This window comes from Ambystoma mexicanum, chromosome 5p, assembly GCF_040938575.1.
Source record: "Ambystoma mexicanum isolate Mex_15411 chromosome 5p, UKY_AmexF1_1, whole genome shotgun sequence".
Taxonomy (NCBI): domain Eukaryota; kingdom Metazoa; phylum Chordata; class Amphibia; order Caudata; family Ambystomatidae; genus Ambystoma; species Ambystoma mexicanum.
Genome location: NC_090930.1, coordinates 411,389,543 through 411,411,421, shown reverse-complemented (window position 1 = coordinate 411,411,421; position 21,879 = coordinate 411,389,543). Strand labels below are relative to the sequence as shown.

The 21,879-nt window shown below is 50.0% G+C and overlaps 1 protein-coding gene across 1 annotated transcript in view; it reads left to right on the top strand.

The window, feature by feature from the left end:
* The first annotated feature begins 8,273 nt into the window (after positions 1-8,273).
* Positions 8,274-21,879, top strand: part of ATP11C (ATPase phospholipid transporting 11C) — a 1,508,462-nt gene continuing 1,494,856 nt past the window's right edge. The window contains exon 1 of the mRNA XM_069612799.1: positions 8,274-10,021. Within this exon, the coding sequence (XP_069468900.1) occupies positions 9,995-10,021 (27 nt within the window). The 5' untranslated portion in view covers positions 8,274-9,994. The remainder of the gene's footprint in view (positions 10,022-21,879) is intronic.

Below are 21,879 nucleotides of genomic sequence, written 5' to 3'. Positions count from 1 at the left end.
CTGTGCTCCACTTCCTGGCCAGAGGCACCTACCAGCACACAGGGGGGCACATGCATGGCATATCACAACCATTTATCTCACGTACGCTGAACTAAGTGCTTGATGCCCTCCTGAAGCACACAGGCGACCACATTTCCTTACAACGGTCTGCCCAGGAGATCTCCAACACCAAAGTTGGTTTCCATTCACTGGCCGGCATCCCTGGTTGCATTGGTGCCATCGACCACACCCATGTGGAATTGGTGGTCCCACATGCCATGGAGGTAGCGTACCGCAACCGTAAGATATACCACTCAATCAACGTGCAAATGGTATGTGACTCAAACAAGATCATCACACATTGTTGTGCCCGATACCCTGGATCAACCCATGATTCAATGGTCCTGCGGAACTCCACGATACCACGCTACATGGAGCGACATGCAGGGCAGAGATCCTGGCTTCTCGGTGAGTCGCATGTTAGGCTCATGGAAATGCGATGTGGGTAGGTGATTGGGGGAGAGATGCATACTTCACCTGGCTGAGATGGGAGGGGAGAGATGCATACTTCACCTGGCTGAGATGGGGGGGGGGAGATGCATACTTCACCTGCCTGAGATGGGGGGGGATAGATGCATACTTCACCTGGCTGAGATGGGGGGGGATGCATACTTCACCTGGCTGAGATGGGGGGAGAGATGCATACTTCACCTGGCTGAGATGGGGAGAGGGGAGATGCATACTTCACCTGGCTGAGATGGGGGGGGAGATGCATACTTCACCTGGCTGAGATGGGGGGAGATGCATACTTCACCTGGCTAAGAGTGCCTGTGAGAAAGGACCATGCTCATACCCTAAAGCAGGCCAGACCGGACCTGACACCTGACCACATAATGCAAAATGAAAGCTGCCCTACCATGTAAATGATGCAGTGTCACAACCATTCCATAGCCATCTACATGTGCACTGTACTTAATCAGACCGTATCCCCCTCAACACAATGCAGCTACAAGCAATTACTATGGCCAATACACAGCACCAAATACCATAAACTGAAAGGACAGTCCCCCATTACTGCGTACAAAGGAGTCACATGAGGGCCAAATACATTAATACACCCCTACACTGACACAGAGGTCCAACAAAAGTGCATGTCACCATTTGTTGTGCATAGTGAGATCATCATGAGGCTGACATCAACAGTGCCAGGATGAAAGCATACACATTACTGGACATCAGCCAGATCATGGAAACAACCGTCGTGGACTAACACAGTGCATGAGCACTCACAAGGAACTGGACCCCCCTGTGCCCACTTGTTGATGGCACGCACACCAGTCCATAAGAGGAATACACACATAGCAGTCACATCGTGTGTCTCCATTCATGCATGGGAATGTGGTTGCAATCAGGAAATCAAAGCATGCTATGGTGTCATTGATACAGGTCCCATATGATGTGATGACTTACACATATACATTGTTGCCCATATGCAGGTGATGCAGGCTATCCCTTGAAGAGGTGGCCCTTACCCCAGTCCGGAACCCACAGACCAGGCACGAGGAGGACTACAATCGTGCACATACACGTACCCGTGTGGTGATTGAGCAGACATTTGGCCTCTTGAAGGCACGGCTTCGCTGCCTCAGCAGGTCTGGTGGGGCACTCCTGTACCGCCATGAGAAGGTGGCCAAAATCATCATGCATGTATCATGCTACACAATATGTACATCAAATGGAATGTGCCCCTGCCCCCTGACGCTGAACTGCAACCACCTGACGATGAGGATGAGGAGGGTGGGAATGGGGCAGCACCTCAGAGAGGCAGCGATGCACAGGAGGGACGTGCCATGCGTCAGACTCTGATCAACCAATGTTTCTAGCACACAACAACGGGGAGTGTGACATGGAGGTGGCACTCGGGCACTGGGTGTGTCAGGGACATGGACACTGCAGACTGTTCAACAATAAAGCACACGTACGCAATAAGCAATATCCACACATGTGAATCATGAGTTACCAAAATGTGTATTAAAGAAATATAACCAAGTGAATAAGCCCTCCACCCCACACACCCTCTCCCCCTCCCACCTCAACTCCCCCACACACCCTCTCCCCCCACTCAACTCCCCCACACACCCTTTCCCCCCTCCCCCCTCAACTCCCCCACACACCCTCTCCTCCTACCCCCTCAACTCCCCCACACACCCTCTCCCTCCTCCTCCCTCAACTCCCCCACACACCCTCTCCCCCCTCGCCCTCCTCCCTTGACTTCCCCACACATGGTGTGCAGTAGCGTGCACCAGTAGTCCACATGGCACCAGTATTCATTGCTGTACCTACTACCCTCCCCCTCTTCCAGTACCAGGTGCCCCCCTGTCCGATCTGCGCAGGTTCCTGCCAGACCTACGCACGGGACTGGTCCTGGTTGAACTAGCATTCAAAGATGTTCCAGGTTGTTCTGGCAACTGTGGTGGATGCATGGCCTGCATTGCTGCCACCATTTCAGAGAGGACGTGCCGCACTGCTGCCAATTCGGCACAAATGTCCTTCGAGGATGACTCGATAGCTGTTTTCAAGGATGCAGCACATTCCCAAATGTCATCCCTTGCCCTCCCACATTCCGTAATATGCTGCGTCAACAGGCCTGTGAGCTCCTCCTGGCACCTCTGAATATCCTGGATCCCCTCTTGGCTGGTTGAGGCTGCGGTGGATGTGGACGGGGTTTCCGACATGCTATGTTCCTCGGGCACAGTTGGCGTGGGGCTGGGAGTTGCAGGCCATGAATGAACTGGGGCAGCCCGTGCATGCTGCTGTCGTGCATGCTGCATGGGGATAGTTGTGGGGAATGCAGGGGGCCTGTGGCGGGAGTTGCACCATGCAGCTGATCATCTTCCTCATCGTCAGAAATGGCTGCTGTGGCAGCTTTCTCACCCACTGTGTTGCTGGCAGCCGATGCAGTGCCTTCTGCCGCTGCCTCCTAGGTGCTGGTGGCTGTTGTGGGTGCTGTAGTGGGGGCCGTAGTGCACATTGGTGCTGTGGCCTCTGGGGTTTTCTTGGCCTTCCGCTGTGGTGCCGGTTGGCCTATAACCCTTGAAGTGGAGGGGCGGTGTTCTCCCTCCTCGCCCCTGGCCTTCTTACGTGGTGTGGCATCTTCCTCCCTGGTGTCCTTGTCACCGCTGTCTGAATGCGTGCCTGTGGGGGACCAATAGAGGGAGAGGGTTAGTGATGGGTCTACAGGCATCGGGCATGCATTGGGGTGGCTGCATTCATATGGAATGGCAGATGATTGACATTGGGGGAGTGACATACGGGTTGCTTGGCTTTTGGGTGGGTGATGCATGGAGGCGTCCGAGCTGACACATATGGGGTGCATTCTGCATGTGGACAAGGTGATGCTCTGCACTGCCTGTAGGCAGTCTTGTACTCATGTGTCTGGTGGACCCTGCTTTACATCATTGCACTGTCAGTTCAGGTGGAAATCATTGTGGTGGTATTAGCATTGTAGCATTTGGGATACCTACCTGCATCGGCTGATGACGGGGCTCCTCGCTCCATGTCCCTGACTCCCTGAATTGCCTCTGTCCCTGTGGTGGTGGTGCATATCTCCTCCCATGGTTGCAATTTGATGGGGGACTCCGCACCTCCGCCTGTCACCATCCCCAGGTTGCGGTTGGCGGAGAGGATGCTCCGCACGTGTAAATGCAGATCATCCCAGCGCTTACGGCAGTCTTTGGGAGTGCGGGGTGTGGTGCCAACGGCACTGACTTTCCGGGCGACCTCCACCCATATTTGTTTTTTGCGCTGCACTGCAGCCCGGGACATGTCTGAGGAAAACACAACATCCGCATGTTCCTGCAGCGTCTCTGCCATCATAGTTAACTCCTCTCGGGAGAAGCGCTCCTTGCGCAGGTGATTAGTCGTTTTTTTGACAGCTTTCGGCATGGTGAGATGCAGCAGGTAGTGTTGGAGGTGTGGCAGAGTTCTGGGGGTCAGATGGCTCCTGGTTGTGGTGAATGGCAATGGATTGTGTTTTTAAAGATGGCCACCGTGCTCTTTCCCGTTCATGTGCGATGACGCTACTTCCGGTTCCGCTTATTAGCAGTCACCGCTAATAGCAGTTACCGCTATTAGAGGTGACCACTATTAGCGGTCACCGCTAATGCCAATGGCTTGGATGCCGGAGGAGATATTTGCACTACAGACGATGCCGGAAAGGGGGATTTGTCACCCTTTTACGGCATGGCGGTGGGATCATTACCGGCATGGCGCAAAGCTCGTGCCCGCATACTCGTAATAGGGCGCTTTTAGCGGTCTATTGCCAACACGGACACGGTACTTCCGCCATGCCGGTAATGACTGGTACCTACTGCCCGGGTCGTAATGAGGCCCCCTGTCTCTTATCTGACCCCACTCAAATCCATCTACCACTCCTCTATCCATACTCTCTGTTTCCTCGGTCCTCGCGACCCTATTTCCTCCTCGCTCTTCCTCCTTGCCTGGATTCCCTTCTTCCCCCAACTTAAGTTTCAATTCCTCTGTCTGGCTTTCAAATCTCTCCATGACCTTGCTCCCCACTACCTCTCCTCTCTCCTCTCCTTCTACACTCCCTCCTACTCTCTCTGCTCCACTGATCTCTTCCTGCTCACTGTACCCCCTTCACCATGTGCCTCTTCACGCTTCTATTCCTTTCAGCTCTTGGCCCCCCTTCACTGGAACTCCTTACCTCTCTCCATCTGCTCCATCCCCACCTACTCCTCCTTCCGCACTGCCTTGAAAGCCCTCCTTCTTCACTCCCGCCCTTGACTTTCCTTCCTCTCTCCTCCCTTCTCGCCTGCCCCACCTATCCCCTTCATACCTCCCTCTTACCCCCTTTTTTCACACCCGCTGGAATTTAAATCAGACAACTGAATTTGTTCCCCCTCCCTGATTACCCCCCTCCCTTCCTCCTCACCCTTCCCTCTCCTCCTCCATTGAAGGAAACTGTTCTACGTATTGTTACACTGGTTTGTATCATGATTGTTTATATGCTTCTCCCACTTTTGTACCTTGTTATATTGTAAAGCACTTTGGATTAAAGCACTATATAAACCTAATAAACATAAACAGAAACATATTTGAGTAGGCACCATCAATCCCCACTCGTGTTCCAGGAGATTAGGATATTTTCCCTACCGTCGTTGATTCTTTTTTTAAACAAACTGTATTTGACACTATTTTTCTAGCTCCTTCGTCTACACTTTCTGTTAATTTTGTTTATATCAGTCTTGTTTTTTTAGTATCATCAAACTGTCTTTTTTTACTTCTATTTTGGTTTTGTCTATTTCTAGCCTTTTGATCTGACGTTGATCCTTTGTCAAAAAAGTGTACGGAAAAAATGGGTATTTATTTATTTATTTATGCTATTCTTTCTTTGCTTTTTGTTGTTCGTTTTAAACACATTATCTTTTATACAATCATATTATGCCCTTTACATATGTGCAGTTCCAAAATATATATTCCCCTTTATTTATGTCTTTCTCCGCTGCCTTAGTGGATGTATTGCCTTCTCTTTTTATTACCAGCTCTGGGAGTTTGATACACGCTCTTCTAATAGGCTCTGCCCTTAGGAATCCTTAATGCTCCAATATGGAACTATAGTATGTACGCTTTCTGTCTCTATTTAGCCTGTGAATTTGCGGTGTCCTTATCTTTCTTCCTTTTGTAATCCCCAAAAATCCAGTTACTCTTTATGTCTCTTTTATTTACAACATAGCACAATTACAATCCCTCCCCCACTTATGCTTTTTACCAACTGCGATGGTCTACTTACATCTGGCACTCAGCTCGAGTCTCCCCGCATCGACTCTCCCTCAATTGACCAGTTCACCTTTCATCTGTGGGGCACCTGCAGGGACCGGACAGGAATTTCATCAAAGGGGGACCTTTCGACCATTAGTTGATCATGTGATACTTCTTGCGCACAGCAGGAAACTGTGCTCGTCTAGCTTGTGGCGGGAGCTGTAGAGCATCTGGGAATCTCGGTCTGGGTGCTAGGTCTGGTGTATAGGTCGATTAGAACAGCACCTTGAAGCATCTGTGTGCTAGATGGAATTATCAATAAAATATCTCAGACCAAATAACCGGACAAACTCAAAGGAGATGGTAGCATACTGCAGTAAAGCAGGGCGAACAAACACTCATCAAATCGATTCATGCAGGTTCACAATGCCTTTTTGATTATACTCAGTTTATATAATGCTAGATTCATCATCTATGATGTCATCCTACGTAGCACACTGCAAAACCTATCGAGGGGTGGGATTGGATTAGGGGAACATGTCTACAAATAGAAAATATGTGTGCTAGTCCCTCATTGGTGGTCTCTTTTATTTGAGACACACCCTGAGATACTTCTATACACATGATGTAAGGCACTCGTCATAGCAGAAAATATGACAGCGGAATAATACTTTGCAACAGTGTATGTAAAGGTGCATGGCATGCTATTCTAATTGGTTGGCAACCAAAATCCAACCTTGGACATTTGCTTGCTAGCAGCACATACATGGAAACGTAATCCAGGTGGTTGTAGATATGTTAGGTCTCCCCTTGTTTCCCAATTAGTCTACCTTCTGCCTCATGCCGGTGTCTTCTGTTTGAAGGCTGACCTTGCCAGTCGGCACTGTCTCTGGACATTTGAGGGAATGTAGGCACACCATTATCTTAGCTTCAGACTTAATGAATAGCCCTTGTTTGTGAGCTCTTCTTCACGTGTTACGAGACAATGAAATTGTCCTTATCAACAGAGCATTTAACAACATTTGATTCAATTATCCTGGGTGCAGCTGCACCTCTTGGCCTTTAGAGACTTACTCATTTTATCCCATATTAACTTCATGCCCTTTTGACTGTCCAATATTTGGCATCCGTAAATATTCTTGTTCCTCCTAATTGTTGGGAAATATGCCCTTGCACATTGTCTGCTCGTTAGACTCCCTTTATGTTTTTCCTCCATCTCTCGAAATAGCACCCTTGGTTCCAAGCCAATGTGCTCGTCTATTTTGCAAGGAAACCGCTTCTTCATCATCTTTTCACTTTAAGATCCTGGGCTTGTATTACAAGGTAGTTGGGTTGATTGACTGACATAAGCCGCCGTCCATTTTCTTCTAATGGTCTTCCTAAATGTTGACTATATACCTCTCATAAGCAAGGGTCTATGTATTGTTTCTACCTTGCATTTTAGTGTATTTACAGTTATTGACCAGTGAGTCATTTCATTCTCCTTTGTGTTCATAAGTACTGCATCATGGAGTACATGTTTATCTTATTGCTTCAGTTAAATATTCATTCATACGTAGTTTCATATTGTTTCAGCGTAGGTTCTCATATCTTCTTTATGACATTCTTTTGCTGTCATCAGACTTTTTAATGCACATCCATTCTGTTCATGGTTGAATTCCGTCTGCTCTACAAAATACATCCTTCTTGGTAACTTTCCTCCTCTATGTCAGCTTGCGGGTACACTCTGAAGGGTTGTTATGTCAGCTTGCGGGTACACTCTGAAGGGTTGTCTGAGTGCATACTCTCATATACTCCACAAAGTGTAGAATCATTGCAAGGATTCCACACATGCCAACATTTGGGAGCTCCTGAGAGGGAGATGTCATCACAGCAATCGAGAAAATGTAATTTTCCCATAGTCTTGCATTGGGGTTATCATTATTTTAGGCGGGAAACAGTAAAAAATAGCCTGAATTTTTTATTAAAAATCGGCAGTCTCACGCCTAAATCTTGGGAGGGTTGGCATTTATGGGATTCAGGCATTGGTTCCCCATCCTGGCTCTGAGACTAGGGAGAAGAGGTACTTCTTCCTCTATATTGGAGACAAGCATGGGTACAACTTTAGACTGAGAGTACCACCACAAGAAAGAAGTGAGAGAAAGGAAACAGAGAATATTGGTGAAAGAAAAAAGGTCAGGGAAGGCAAAAATAAACGGACATGACAACAAAAAATGAAAAGTTGTGGAATGGCGTAACTTAAGTACAAAATAAAAAGAGAAATTTGGCATATTGACATTTCGTTACACGTGCGTTATAATCTGCTCTTTTGCTTTAGTGGCCATGTGCCTTCTTTGTGTGGTTGGCGCTTGTTTCTGTCCTTTTTTCCTGGCTTGTGCTTCAGGCTCGCTTTTTGACGAGATGTTGTGCTTGTTTTTGGAACCTGCCCCGGCGCGGAGCGCAACAGAAAGTGGAAGCGCCGGGAGTGGGCGGGGCGGAACGCAGGCGGGAGGCGTGTCCCGCAGAGCACGGACCTCCCTCCTGCGAGACGCTGCAGTGCCCGTGGGGAGCTTACCCTGAGCGGCCCGCCCGGCGCAGAGGAAAGCAGGGCGGCGCTGCTGTGGAGCCAGACATAGCGCCGCACAGCCCATGAGTGGGGGAGAGAGAGAGAGAGAGAGAGAGAGGCTGCGGGAGTACAACGCAACAAGCGACGGATCAACAGCCAGGCTGCGACAGCACGCCAAGCACCCGCCCGCCAGAGGGGCTGAGGGCAGGGGCCAGTGCCTGGGGGGCCTGTCACTGTCCCAGGGGCAGGGGGTAGGGAAGGGAGGTGTGACACTGCCGCAGTAGTCAGTGCGGGAGGAGGCAGGGAAAGGGGGCCTCGGGCTGTCACTCACTTCCCGAGCTGTCAATGGGGGAGCTTGGCTGAGAGAGCTGGTCCTGGATCTTGCTGCACCCCTTGAGTAAGGGGGTGTGGTGGTGTGATTACTGTTTCCCCAAGAGGTGATGCCAGGGGAGCTGGATCTGCCACTATTCAGTGGGGCAGTGAGGGTAGCCAGAGTCTGTTACTGGCTGGAATAGGCAAGAGGGGAATACTGAATCTGAGGTTAAGAAGAAACCTAAACCCGTCCCAGGGTGCCGGGAAAGGAGGGGCGGGTCTGCATTGCCCTACTGGGTACGGGGAGCCAAGGGGTGCCACTGCTCCGGCGACGGGGTGGGGTGATTCTTCCTCAGCAGCTTGGAAGAGGGGGGCAAGACAGACGGGAAGGCACTGTTCCGACACCGTGCTCGGAAACAGGAACCCTATGTGCCTTTCCCTGCTCGCTGAAGAAGGGAAGTGTCGGGGTTCTTCTGCCCCTGTAGTGTAGGTAGAACTCCTGCAGCCTGGCAGACGAAAGTGCAGTGAAAGTAGAACTCCTGCAGCCTAATTGGCGAGAGTGCAGTGTAGGTAGAACTCCTGCAGCCTGGCAGACGAGAGTGCAGTGTAGGTAGAACTCCTGCAGCCTGTCAGGAGATAGAGCAGTGTAGGTAGAACGCCTGCAGCCTGACAGGGGAGAGTGCAGTGTAAGTAGAACTCCTGCAGCCTGGCAGGAGAGAGTGCAGTGTGGGTAGAACTCCTGCAGCCTGGCAGGAGAGAGTGCAGTGTAGGTAGAACTCCTGCAGCCTGGCAGGAGAGAGTGCAGTGTAAGTAGAACTCCTGCAGCCTGGCAGGAGAGAGTGCAGTGTGGGTAGAACTCCTGCAGCCTGGCAGGAGAGAGTGCAGTGTAGGTAGAACTCCTGCAGCCTGGCAGGAGCGAGTGCAGTGTAGGTAGAACTCCTGCAGCCTGGCAGGAGAGAGTGCAGTGTGGCTCTCCAGAATTCAGTGTGGACTGTGGCAGGCGCTGGAGATGGCTCACATCGGGATTACTGCCAATTCAGTGTGACAGGAGGGGCGAGACGCATGTGGGTCTCAGGCACTGCCCCTCTAGTGTGACAGGGGGAAAGGGGAGGGCAGCTCTGATCTCATACCCTGCCCCTGTTGGAAGAGAGGTGCTTATACCTCGTGCACTCGGACAGCAGGAAACGAGAGCAGCATGTAGATGTCCTCGTCCCCAGATTGTGACGGGAGGAGGCGGCGACCCCACCATTTCTCTGGCTCGGCTGCACGGGGACGGTGTGCTGCGCGCAGCGGATCGGCGGGATGTCCACGGGGAGCACCCTGAGGACCCAGTGACACCGGCCCTCGCTGCAAGGGACCCCGCCGCCGCTCACCGCCATGCTTCGGAGGGGCTTCAGCTGCTTGGTAAGTGGCACCGCCGTTCTGTGCGGGCATATGTGGCTGTGCAGTGCATTGCATCCCGTGCGGCTTTAATGTGCCCGCGGACTCCCCGTTCCTTCTCGTGCACACGCGAATGAGCCTAGGGAAGAGGGACCCCAGTCCATCCACCACCACCCTATACCTCATCCGTGGCAGCTGTGCTAAATCTGTGATCCGCGCTGTAAGGTGTACCAAGCCAGGGCGCTGTGTATATCCCCCCCCACACACACGGTAAACCTGACAAAGGGTGCGGTTTTTGTTCATTGTCAGCTGGATCATGTGTGCTGTGTATAGCTGTAATCCACTCTGTGATTGCACCATGTATTACATCCATGTTGTAAACGGGAACAGCGTTGCTGTCTATGATCCACGCTGAGATGTGTCTATGGTGCTGTTTATATTGGTGACCTGCGCTGTGAGCTGGATCGTTTGTGGGGTACTGTTTGTATCTGCGATCCACACTGCAAACTGGACCAAGGGTGGTGTGTGTAGCCTGTACTCCACGCTATGGGGTTCTGGTATACACACACAGCACAGATGGTGAAGCCATCTGTGTTTTGTATGTATGCTAGATTCACGCTGTAAACTGGACCACGGGTGCTGTTTATATCTTCTGCCAGAGGTGCTGTTTTGTCTGTGTTGCGTTTCATGAGATGTGTCAATGGTGCTGTTTATATCCCAGATCACTCGTGGTCGTTGATTATATCCGTGAAACCCTCTGTGGTGTAGCCTTGGGTGCTGTACACGTGAAACCTCTGTGAACCAGAGCACCAGTGCTGTGCATGTCTACGAGTTCCTGCTGATACTAGCCCACGGGTGCTTGACATTTGTAAACACCTGTGTGAAGTGGGCCACAGATGTGTGTTTTTTTTTTTTTACATGTGTAGCTGCTTATGCACGCTGGTCCGTGGGTGCTGTGCTATATCTGACTGTAACTTTTCCGTTAACTGAACACGAGGTGCAGTTGTAAATATGTGATTCCATTGGTGCTGTGTCCGACAGAGCTTGGCCGTGGGTTCCCCTCTACCAGATGAAAAGCATGGGTTCCCCTCTACCAGATGAAACATCGGTGCTGCATGGGTTCCCCTCCACCAGATGAAACATCGGTCCTGTGCTGTATACGCATGGGTTCCCCTCCACCAGATGAAACATCGGTGCTGTGCTGTATACGCATGGGTTCCCCTCCACCAGATGAAACATCGGTGCTGTGCTGTATACGCATGGGTTCCCCTCCACCAGATGAAACATCGGTGCTGTGCTGTATACGCATGGGTTCCCCTCTACCAGATGAAACATTGGTGCTGTGCTGTATGCGTGGTTTTCTCTGTGGCCTCAGGTGCTGCTTCTGGCTGGGGTGGCCCATGGCGACCGTGTTGTAGCTGTTCACTTCTTTGAGCTTGACCATTGTCGCCATGCTGTGTGTGTTTGTGTGTGTGGCCCCTCAGTGCACTTGACAGCTGGCGCTGTTTAGGACTCAGCTGGACCCCCGGGACTATGCTGTGTCTCCCATTGTTAGCTAGGCCACTCGTGGTGTGTGCAGGGGCGTTGCTGGGGGGGGAGGCTAAAGAGGCTCTAGCCCCTGATCTTTTGGTTGTAGCCCTGGATAGAATCTCAGGAGCTACAGCCAAAAGACTACCTAGCCCCCAGTCCCAACAGTTCCGACATCAGCGTAGCCCCGGGTCTTTTCCAAACCTAGCAACTCCCCTGGGTGTGTGTATGTGCGAGCGGGGCCATGCATGCTATACTACATCAGTGTTCGACTTCTGGCGCTAAACTGCATTATAGGGGCCGTTCCACATGCTCGATCCCCTCTGTGGGCTGGCCTTTGGGTGCTGCTTTTGTGTATTGCCGCCTCTGTGAGCTTGCTGGATGGAGTTTCCCCCGCCGGTCCTTGCGTGCAGTGAGCTGGTAAGCGAATATATTGGGGAACTGCGTCTTTTCTCACGGCAGCCGTAGATTGTGTGTCCAGTGCCGCGGAATGAGGGGCTCCCCCATGAAGCTAAAGGGTACAGGCTCTTAAGCTTGGGGAGCTAGTCACAGGGGCACGGAGGAGGGAAGGGGGGAAGAAAGGCGCCCCTCCTGTCCTCTCTCCTGCTGCAGGCATCACAATGTAGCGCCTGACAGGAAGGGGACGCAGCCAGCAAAAGGTGCTAACTGGTGGTGGGCGCCAGCACCAGAAAGGCCCGTCTCTCCCCCTCTTCAAAGGGTGAGAGAAGAGGCAGGAAGCCATGCACACAAGTGCTAAGTGGCTGTCGGCTTTTGGGTGGCACCATAGACATGCCATGCCCCCAGGGACTGCTGGAGCAACCCTGCTGAACCCATATGCAGGCAAAGGTACATTAGTTGTGTTGGGGTGAGTGCGTCATACCTTACAGCCCTTGCCCTCCCCATAAAATGTTACACCACAACATTTGGTCAAGTGTTGGCAATAAAAGGCCGTAGGTTTTTATTGTTTACAGATATGGTTATGGAACATAAACATTAACTGCATAACATAATAATATAGTACTTTTGGGCACCGGGTCCTGAGGTTACCCCCTCTGGCCCGTGCCGCCACACACATGTAGGTTTTCGGCTACCTGTGTACCCCAAAAGTTACATTATTTGCAACCTCTGGTGGCTAAAGTATTAGTGATTTCCCTATACAATTGCTCCATGCCGTGCCCGGATAGGTGGGTGCCATCCCTGTGAAACAGATCGGGGTCGCCTAGTGCTATGGCCGGGCGTTGTATAAAACCCCCACCCCTGGCTATACAGAATTTTTCAAGCCCTCTGTTCAATTTCCTCCTGGATTTGTCTATCGATGTACAGCAGGTGGCCCCCTGTCATATTTTCCTAGGCAGGATTGCTGAACAATAAATCTGTGTCCCAATGCCCGATAGTGAGGCACATATCTCCTCGTATAAAACTTTTCTACCCATGCTTACTAGGTCATTGCCCCCCAATTGAATTATCAAAAATTCAGGCGTGTCTCCGTAGGCGACTAGGTCGGCTAACTTGTCATGGATGTCTGTCCAGTGGAGGCCTCTGTAGCCCCACCATGACACAATTTTGTTCCTGAAGGCTGGGCCGTCTTTCGTTTCTTTGGCCCACCACTCTGTCCTGAACACATGCAAGTGTCCAACTATCCGGGCTGATTTTAGGGGTGCTTCCTGCTTAGCAGAATTTTCTGTAGAGGAGGAAAATGGGGTGGGGATGGGGGCGAGAGGTATCTGAACAGAGGGGATGAAAAGGAAACTATATTAGTTCTGGTCTGATGTATCTTTTGTAACAATCAGATTTCCATCCCCCTATTTTCTTTACTTGTTGAGCGCCCAGCCCCCCTCGCCTTGCCGATGTTGCTGCCCCAAACCTAAAGGAGTGGGTGCCAAACTCCATCGGATTCCACCCTGCTTTACTGCTAGCTTTCATCAGCACCCCTTTAAATTGGTAGTAACTCAACCCTGAGGCCTCTCTGTGGATCAGGAATCGCCCTGCCACTTTGGGTCGTTCTGCCAATAAAGGTTAGTGATGCACACCGGGCAGTTTGGGGAATCATTGATGCAGCAAATGTTAATGACCCTTTTGACCCCTGTTTTTGATTGTTGTATTCCTACGTTGTCGCTGACCCTTTTTACCCTGGTTTCCATGATGCCTAACCCGTTGTTTGTTCTGGTACTGGAAGCTATTAGCTATCCCACTCTAAAGGCCCCAAAGTATGTGAGAAAAAACACTGTTTTAAATAATAATGCCTCATATTGGTGCGGGCATATGTCATCTAATAGGCTTGCTATTTGAACTAGTTTCTCAAAATCTAGCGGGCGGCGAGTATCAACCTGCGGCCCTTCCATCTTGCCCCAACCCTTCATTGCATATGAAATTAACGCGCTTTGCGTGGGGTCTGAGTCACCCCGTAATTTTGAAAAATAAGATCTTGCACCAAATGTCTTTTTGCCCGCTCTTATTTGAAACCCTGGTTGTGAACCCACTTTAAAAATATTTCTATACATTTTATTGTTATTAACTCTACATGGTTTAGACATGTTGCCCTAAAAACTGTTTGCCAGCACTTACTGTACTGGGCTGTGGTGCTGCTAGCCAATGCCTTCTCCGCCATCTCTAGTAGGAACCCTGTAGCAGGGCAGGGTTCGTGTTGTCTGTGGGCAGCATGCTGCTGGCACCCGTTTTTGAGGTGCCTGTTTGTTTCTGTGCATCCCGGCCCCTGCCCTCAGGCGCAGGCGTTGACGCAACTCTTTCTAGCTTCCCATTATTGCCCAGCAATCTGCTGGGATTGGCGTCCTGTTTTCCCGGGCGTGTGGCTCTAGCTCCCGGAATCTTGTCCACTGCAAGCGAGATAAAGCATCTGCAATGTTATTATCTGCTCCAGCAATGTGTTTTGCATTAACAACAATGTTCTCATGCAATGTGGCCTCCGTGATGGCACGTAGTACTCTAAGCACCAAATTGCATCTGGCAGTTCTTTTGTTTAATTCCTACTACCTTCATGTTGTCACACCATACCATGAGTTCCGTGTTTGCCAGCTGCCTTCCCACAGGCGTATGGTTAGCCAGATGGGAAATATTTCCGATAGCTTGATGTTTTTAGCCCATCCAGCTGTGTGCCATTATTCGGGCCATTGTCCGGCCACCCATTCTGTGTCTAGTATGGCCTCAAACCCCTTGCTTCCTGCTGCATCTTGGAAAGGACCCTTTTTTATGCCCCAGTGTTCAATGGTGTGCGCCAAAGTGTGGCCCTGTTGAAATTTGCGAGGAAATTCCCCCATACTTTTAGGTCTTCCTTCACTTCTTTGGTCAACCTAATGTGCAGGTGGGGTTTGGTGCATGCTCTGGTTTTAAACTCCAGGCTCCTGGAAAATACTTTACCTTGCAGAAGGATCCTGGCTGCGAATTTGAGACTGTCCGCTAGTGCTTGTAATTCCCTTACAGTGCCATTGTCCTTTGTACTTAGCTCTTGGATTTTGTCCAAAAGTTCTGCTACTTTTGGTATACGGATTCTGCACAGGCCGTCTGCTGTGTCTTTCTCTATCCCCAGAAACATCATGTTTGTGGATGGTTTAGTTGTCCTCTCCACTGCCAATGAGATGACCCCTAGTGCGGCCATGTTTTGCAACTCTGTTAGAGCCCTACTGCAGTCCTCTGACTCTGCTGGCCCCTTCACCATGAAATCCTCCAGGTAGTGCACTACTCTGACCCCTGGTACTTGTTTCTGAAATGCCCCTTGGAAGAACAAGCTGAATTGCTCAAACAGGGCGCATGATACTGCGCACCCCATGGGAAGGCATCTGTCTACATAGAACTTATTTTCAAACCTAAACCCTAGACATTGCTGAGAACTTGAGTGTACCGGGAGTATCCTAAATGCGGATTCAATGTCCAGTTTAGCCATAAGGGCTTTCCTGCCACAGTCTTGTATTAGTCTTAAGGCCTCCTGAAAATCTGTGTAAATGACCGCAGATTCCGTGTGTGGGATGCCGTCATTGAGAGAGCGCCCCCCTAGGGTATGACAGATGGTGTATTAGCCTCATCTTCCAAGGTTCTTTTTTCGGCACTAGGCGTAGTGGTGACGCTAGGTAGTTTGAGAATGGCATTGTATTCCATGGGCCTGTAATCCTGACCAGGCATAGTTCTTTCTTTATTTGAACACTCACCATTTCTGGGTTGTCCCTGGCTGAGACAACATTTTTGGGGATTTTATGGGACCCTACTTCGTTAAAGGGGATAATGAAACCTTCTTTGAAACCCTGTTTGATTGCTGAACTGATTTCTTTGTCAGGATAAATCATAAGGGCTTTGTTAACATTTTTTGGGCTTGATGGGGGTTCTGCCCGGTTTCTGAACTGGTGGCAGTGTTTCCCTATCACTCTTCTTTTTGGTGTTTTGACAGGCAATCTGGTGCAGTTGCTTGCCGGGTGTTCCCCGTTGCAATTGGAGGAGCTGTGCTTATACCAGCACTCCTTGCCCGATGTGCACTGATTTTTTTTCTCCATAATTCCGGCATGGAATCTTGGATTTTGTAGTGTGGTTTCTGCTCTGTCCGCGGGTATTTGCCCTAGCCGCCCATGGCTGGTTCTTTCGAAAGGGCTGCTCGCCCCTTCTTTGTTTCTCATTCTCAAAACTTCTGTTTCCCCATTGTGAGTTTTTATTATATTTCCCTGCTGCTTGAGCAACCTCCCCTCTAATGGGGGCTCGGCGTTCAATATGTATAGATCATTCTGTACTGCGTCCCATTCTATGGCTGGCCTCTCTGACATACTCCTTCTAAATCTAATATCGTATGCTAGCCATCCCTTTCCTTTGTGGGCGAGTTTACCTCTCTTATTCTGTCCATATATGCCCAAGTTTTACCCCATCCCCGGGGCTTTTTACCAAGTATATTGTTGCTCAAATAGCAAAAGATTTCAACCAGTTGCCCCAGTTCAGCTCTACGTGGGCGTTCCTGGCTATGGCCTTGTCTTAAAAAAATTTCAATTAATTATTTTATCTACATGGCCTCTTTTTAATCGTTATATCAATGTTCCATGCCAGGGATTTTTTGTACCTGTTAAGTATTTCAGTTTCAAAGGATCTCAATTTCAACTCAAGTTGTGCACTGCTGAATATCAAAATATCTGACGTGCTGCGGTGTTTATGCTTATTAGCCCTGTGGCGTTTGGTGTGGGCATTGCCCATGTTTTCAGAGGCCCTGCCGGGTCTGACCCTGTTGGCGCAGCCATTGGTGTTGGTCACCCTATGGGTGCGGTCACTGAAGTTGCTGGTACTAAATGTGTCTCCAATGGTGTTGGTGGTACTGTGGATGCAGTTAGTGGTTAAGCGAGTTAGTGTGCTCCTGTGACTTTCGATTGGGTGCCATGCTTCTTCCTGTTTAGAATATAAACAAACAAACTTTACATTTTGAGGCAAACTACTAATGGGTGTCCCCCATGCCAATAGACATAAATATCTGCTTTGATGTTACCCGTGCTGGGTAACTGCTGTGCTGTGCCCCGTACAAGGGTACTGTCAGATGCAGGTTGCCTTAACTTGGAGTGTCTCACTTCTTAAAACTTTCTATGTAGTGCACCTTAATTTATCTGTTTGCATGTTCAACGAAATTGTATTATAGTTCAATCTCGAATTCTTCATGAAATGCCCATTAAATTGTGTTTGCATGTTAAAACGAAATTGCCCCTTCCTAGCAAAAAACAGTTTGTCAACATATTGAAATCTACCCACTATGTTTGTTCCTGTATTCATGCACCTTTCGTGATGTTGCTCCCCAAAAAGAGGCCTGGATTGCGTAATAACCCAGCTTGCTGCTTAAAACATTCTTCCTGTGCGGCCCCTTTATGTTTGTAACAGTTTTCGATATTCACCTTTAAATAACTTGTTTGGCCCTTGAAATACACATTGTTATACACCTTTCAGCTGTTCCGTAGCGTAAAACTGAAAAAGAAGGCTTGTCGCTGTGAGGCGCTCTTCTGAGCTGAAATGCCTGCTGTTGATATTTGTGTCCGTAACTATCAGTTTAGTTCGAGTCACACACCATTCTACCAGCCTGTTAGACACTTCTCCCAGCCTGTTATATTCTGTCCACCTCGAGCATTTGTTCACTGAAAGCTAAATGTATTATTGCTGTGCCCCGTGCCTTAAAACCGCCACACGCTGCTCCGTGTTGGCTTGCTTCCAAATCACAGTGTTACACTTATGCTCCGCACGGGACCCGTTCTGACTTCCTGTTAACAGGCAACAATGGCGCAGGGGCTGACTTACTTGCAAGTTGCACGCCGCCTGCGCTGGGTTGATTTCTTTTGTTGTTTTCTCTGCATGCAAGCTCCGCTCTAAACAGCACACCGCTGCACCGGCTAAAATGCAAGCTGTCCTCCGTTGCCGCCTCTGCTTGCACAGGTCCTCCGGACCACAGAAAAACGTTTCCCCTTCTGCAACCTGGATATTATTTACAGCCGCTTGCTTCCAAATAATGACAAACGAACAGGACAATGTTTGTGCGATTGAAGCAGGATACGCCGCACACACAGCAAACTCTGGAGAGAGAGGGAGTTGAAGGAAGGAAACACAAAGATGCTGAGTACACAGCAAACCTTGTGAAAGAAAAAGAGCATGAATACGCTGAGTACACAGCGAACTTCCTTTAGGGTGTTTGGGTCCCCGTGCAGGGTCCACAAACAGTTTGTGATTTTGCTGAGCTGCAAGCAGCTCATTATATAGGCCCAGGGAAGCCCCTGGGTCTTTGAAGTACCTCCTTGGGGGCTGTGAACCAGCCCCCAGGCCAGCCTTGCGGCTGACAGTCTAAGCCCCCCCACCCCCCCGTGGGAGGGGGGGTCTCTTTGTATTTCGCTGCCTGGGTGTTCTGCTGCCCCTGGGTGCAAGGCACCCATTTGTCTTGTAGAAGGGTATTTTTATGACCTCACCCCTCCTGCGCTTTGATGCGCCAGATCTGCTGTCTCCCTTATCAGTTTGAAGGAGAGGGGAGCCGGCCCTGTGGGAGGGCTGCTCCCCCTATCCTGAGTCTTCCGCCATGAGACAACAGTTACCCAGCCTCGCCTGGGGAGGCCCGGCGGCGTTGCCCAGAAGGAACACTGTGACCTGAGCGTATCTGGACTCTGTGGTGGCAGACCGAGCTTCTCGTTTGCCCGGATCCTATCCACCCCGGGAAGAGGTACATTTGGGCAAGCACAGGACAATGGTTGTCTGAAAGTCATGGAACTGAAGAACAGGATGGATGGCATGGGGCTGGAAAGAATCTGCCAGCAGGCACAGAAGTGCTCACCAGACAATGTACATACGGGTCACACACACAGACTTGGGAGCCCACGCTGGGGGGGCACACTGTGAGCAAAGAAGGGCCATTTCCAATTACTGGCCAAAGTACCCAAAAGTACAGAGTTAAGATGGTACTGCACACATGTTTGTTGGGAAATACCCATAATACCCATTTGGTTTTATTAGTATTATGTTTAATAAAAAGCCACAGCCTTTTTATTAACACAAATCAAGTTTCAGCGGATTGGTTTTATGCATATACTGTATGGTTATATGACCCATAGGGCTAGCGGTTCCACAGTTTATGACTTCGCGTTTCATCACTGTGGGCGCAGAGCAGGGATCTGCATTCAGTTGGTCTGCTTTCTGCCCTTGGCGCGGCTGGCATGCTGCAGAGTACCGGGAGATGCACAGTGCGCTGTACTGTCCCTCCCAAGCCGGCCGGAGTGACAGGCTTTGTCCTTCCCACCCGGCGGGTTTCTTTGTCCCTACTAAAAAGCAGGGCGATACGTTGTGGAGGTTGGTGCCTTTGGACCGGGCCGGCACACATCTGACAGTCTTTACAATGAAGGTCCTGTGGGCTCCATCGCTCCACTCGGCTCCTATTGGACACTGTACAGTGCTGACATATCTGTGATTGTCTACGGTTTCAGAACACAATGGGGCCGTTATTTCTGCCTTAAAGCCACCCCTTAACAGTAATGGTTTGTTATTGTGAATGTTTTGTTTATCATGCCATTGTTTGTAGCCAAGTGGAGTCTGCAGCCTTTCTTCCAGGATAGAGGGAGGTGACTGGTCCCTGCTCCGCGTGGTTATAGCATCCCAGACTTGCTTGCACAGAACGCATTCTTCTCAATGTATTTGCAGCCAGGTATGAGGTTAGAAAAACTGCTCCGCGAATGGTTTGATTTGATGATTCACCAAAATAAAATGGCAAGTACACGTATTGTGCATCGTGTTGTAATAGGAGGCCCTTCCAGCGTGTATACTGCAACAGGCGGCGTCTGTAGTTTTAGACGCGCCTTATTGTGTTTTTTTTAATACAACCACACATCTGTTTGAGCATGTGCCTTATTTTAAGCATGGTATTGAACATCAGTAAATCCATTAATGCGTGAGTCCTGCACAGCTGGTTGGATTGACTGCAGGCGCCTAGTTGTGAAAATGGCACAGGGTACTTGTAGTCCCAAATGTACAGAGTCCGGGATCGGTAAAGTTTCTAGGTCTGAAACCTCCTCTCTTATGACGTGCACTTGGCCTGATGTCCAACTAACCTCGGACACCTTTCACAGGACCAGCTTTCCTCTCCTCTAACTCCTCAATGAGAGTCACTCAAAAGTATGCATGCTTTGCAAAATGTTAGCCAGTTTGTTTGCATGGTGCAATTGACTGAATCATTGGCCCCTTATGATGTATTGGAGGTGGTCTGTCCTGGGCCAAACTGTACATTTTCCGCATCTCAATATAATGTATGCCCACTAGTGCTGCAAGGCCTGCACCCAAGAGTCTAATCCATTCAGTGTTTTGAAGGTCTCCCCACCGCATGCATTTTTTTTAATATGGTGATGGGAACTATTGTGGCAGTCGATGGCTATTCTGACAACCTGATGAGGTTGATGTTCTTGAGGACCGGACCTGGAGACCCCCCTGGCCTCTCCTTTGAGCGCATTTCATTTTAATACTGCCGTCAAGTCTGTGTCGTATACAAATGGACAGATATCGTCTGCAATTCCCTTCATATTGTAGCAGAAACGGAGGCCACCACAGCACCCAGCCAACTTTAAATTTCTCAAGCCTCCCATTTGTATAGGCACTGCATGGATGCATTTCACAATATACTTTCTGTGTCTTGAAAATAACTATAGTTGAGCCGTGCTCCTGTCCCATACAACACTAGTTAGTTGTGCCGTCCTTGTGTGCTTATTGAAAGGCGAACACATATTGGCAATCTTAATGGTTTCCTTGCATTCCCATCGTCTTTCTTCCAGGACGTGCGGAGCAAACATATTACCGTAAGTAGCTCTCACTGGTGTAGAGCTGGCGGGTTGTCCGAAGTAGTTGTTTTGGTTGCACTGGTGTGTACGGTTCTGTGGTCCACGCAGCTTGGTCTGTGCGATCTGAAAGGATCTGTTTAAAGCGTGGCATGATGGAGAAGGTGATTGACCAGCGGGCAAGGCCTTGCTCTATAGGGGAAGAATAGACCGAAGATGGCGGTGCCGCTAGAGTCCAGTGGAATAACCCGAGCAGCAGGTGTAAAAGCGTCCAGGCAGAGCTCCGGCGCCGAGCCTCGGAACTCTGCTCCTTCAGTAATCTCTCTGCCCGCAGGCTGCCTGTTGCTGGGATTAGAATGCCAATCGCGGACACACGCAGTTCCACAGCAAAGGACGCCAGTCCAGGACCAGGGATCCGGGCACCAGCCCTTCTGCCCTCATCGCCGACCTTTAGGGGTTCACCCGGGTACACGTGCGCTAAGGAGTGCTACCAACGAGGGGGAAAGGGGAACTTAACTATTGTTTTGCCCTATGATGGCCACCTGCCAAATTCCTGCCTTCCTGTCCAGCTATGTTTGCATTTTCTCGTATAATTGCGTTGTTCTGGTGTATTGCCTCGTGTCTGGAGGTTGCATTTCCGGTGGGCTGCTAGTGACGCTCGCCGTACCACTGCATTATCTGCTCCGAGCAGGCCGTGGCAGAAGACTCGTTACACCCCGCAGAAGAGTTCCAGGAAAAGAAGCTCAGCCTCGAGTTGGTGCCTTCTGTCCACTGCAGTGGTCCAAGTTATGCTACGTTTTCCAAAACCTATACGGCGCCCATCACCACCTATTACTGCCAGCCACACACAAGTCTACCCTTAGTCCTAGACCAAGGCTTACTTACAATGTTTCCGAACAAAATTATGCAAATCTGCACAATATTCCTGAATGATTGGAACAGCGGCCAGCACCTTACAAGGTAGCACGTTTTTTCAGAAGCTGGGGACAGCCGTCCTCTCTGCCCTGGAGGAGGTCCAGCATGGCAACCAACAGACCCAGTGCCTTTACTCGCGACAAGGTAGAGCCTGAGCAGGCTTGTCTCTGACAGAGG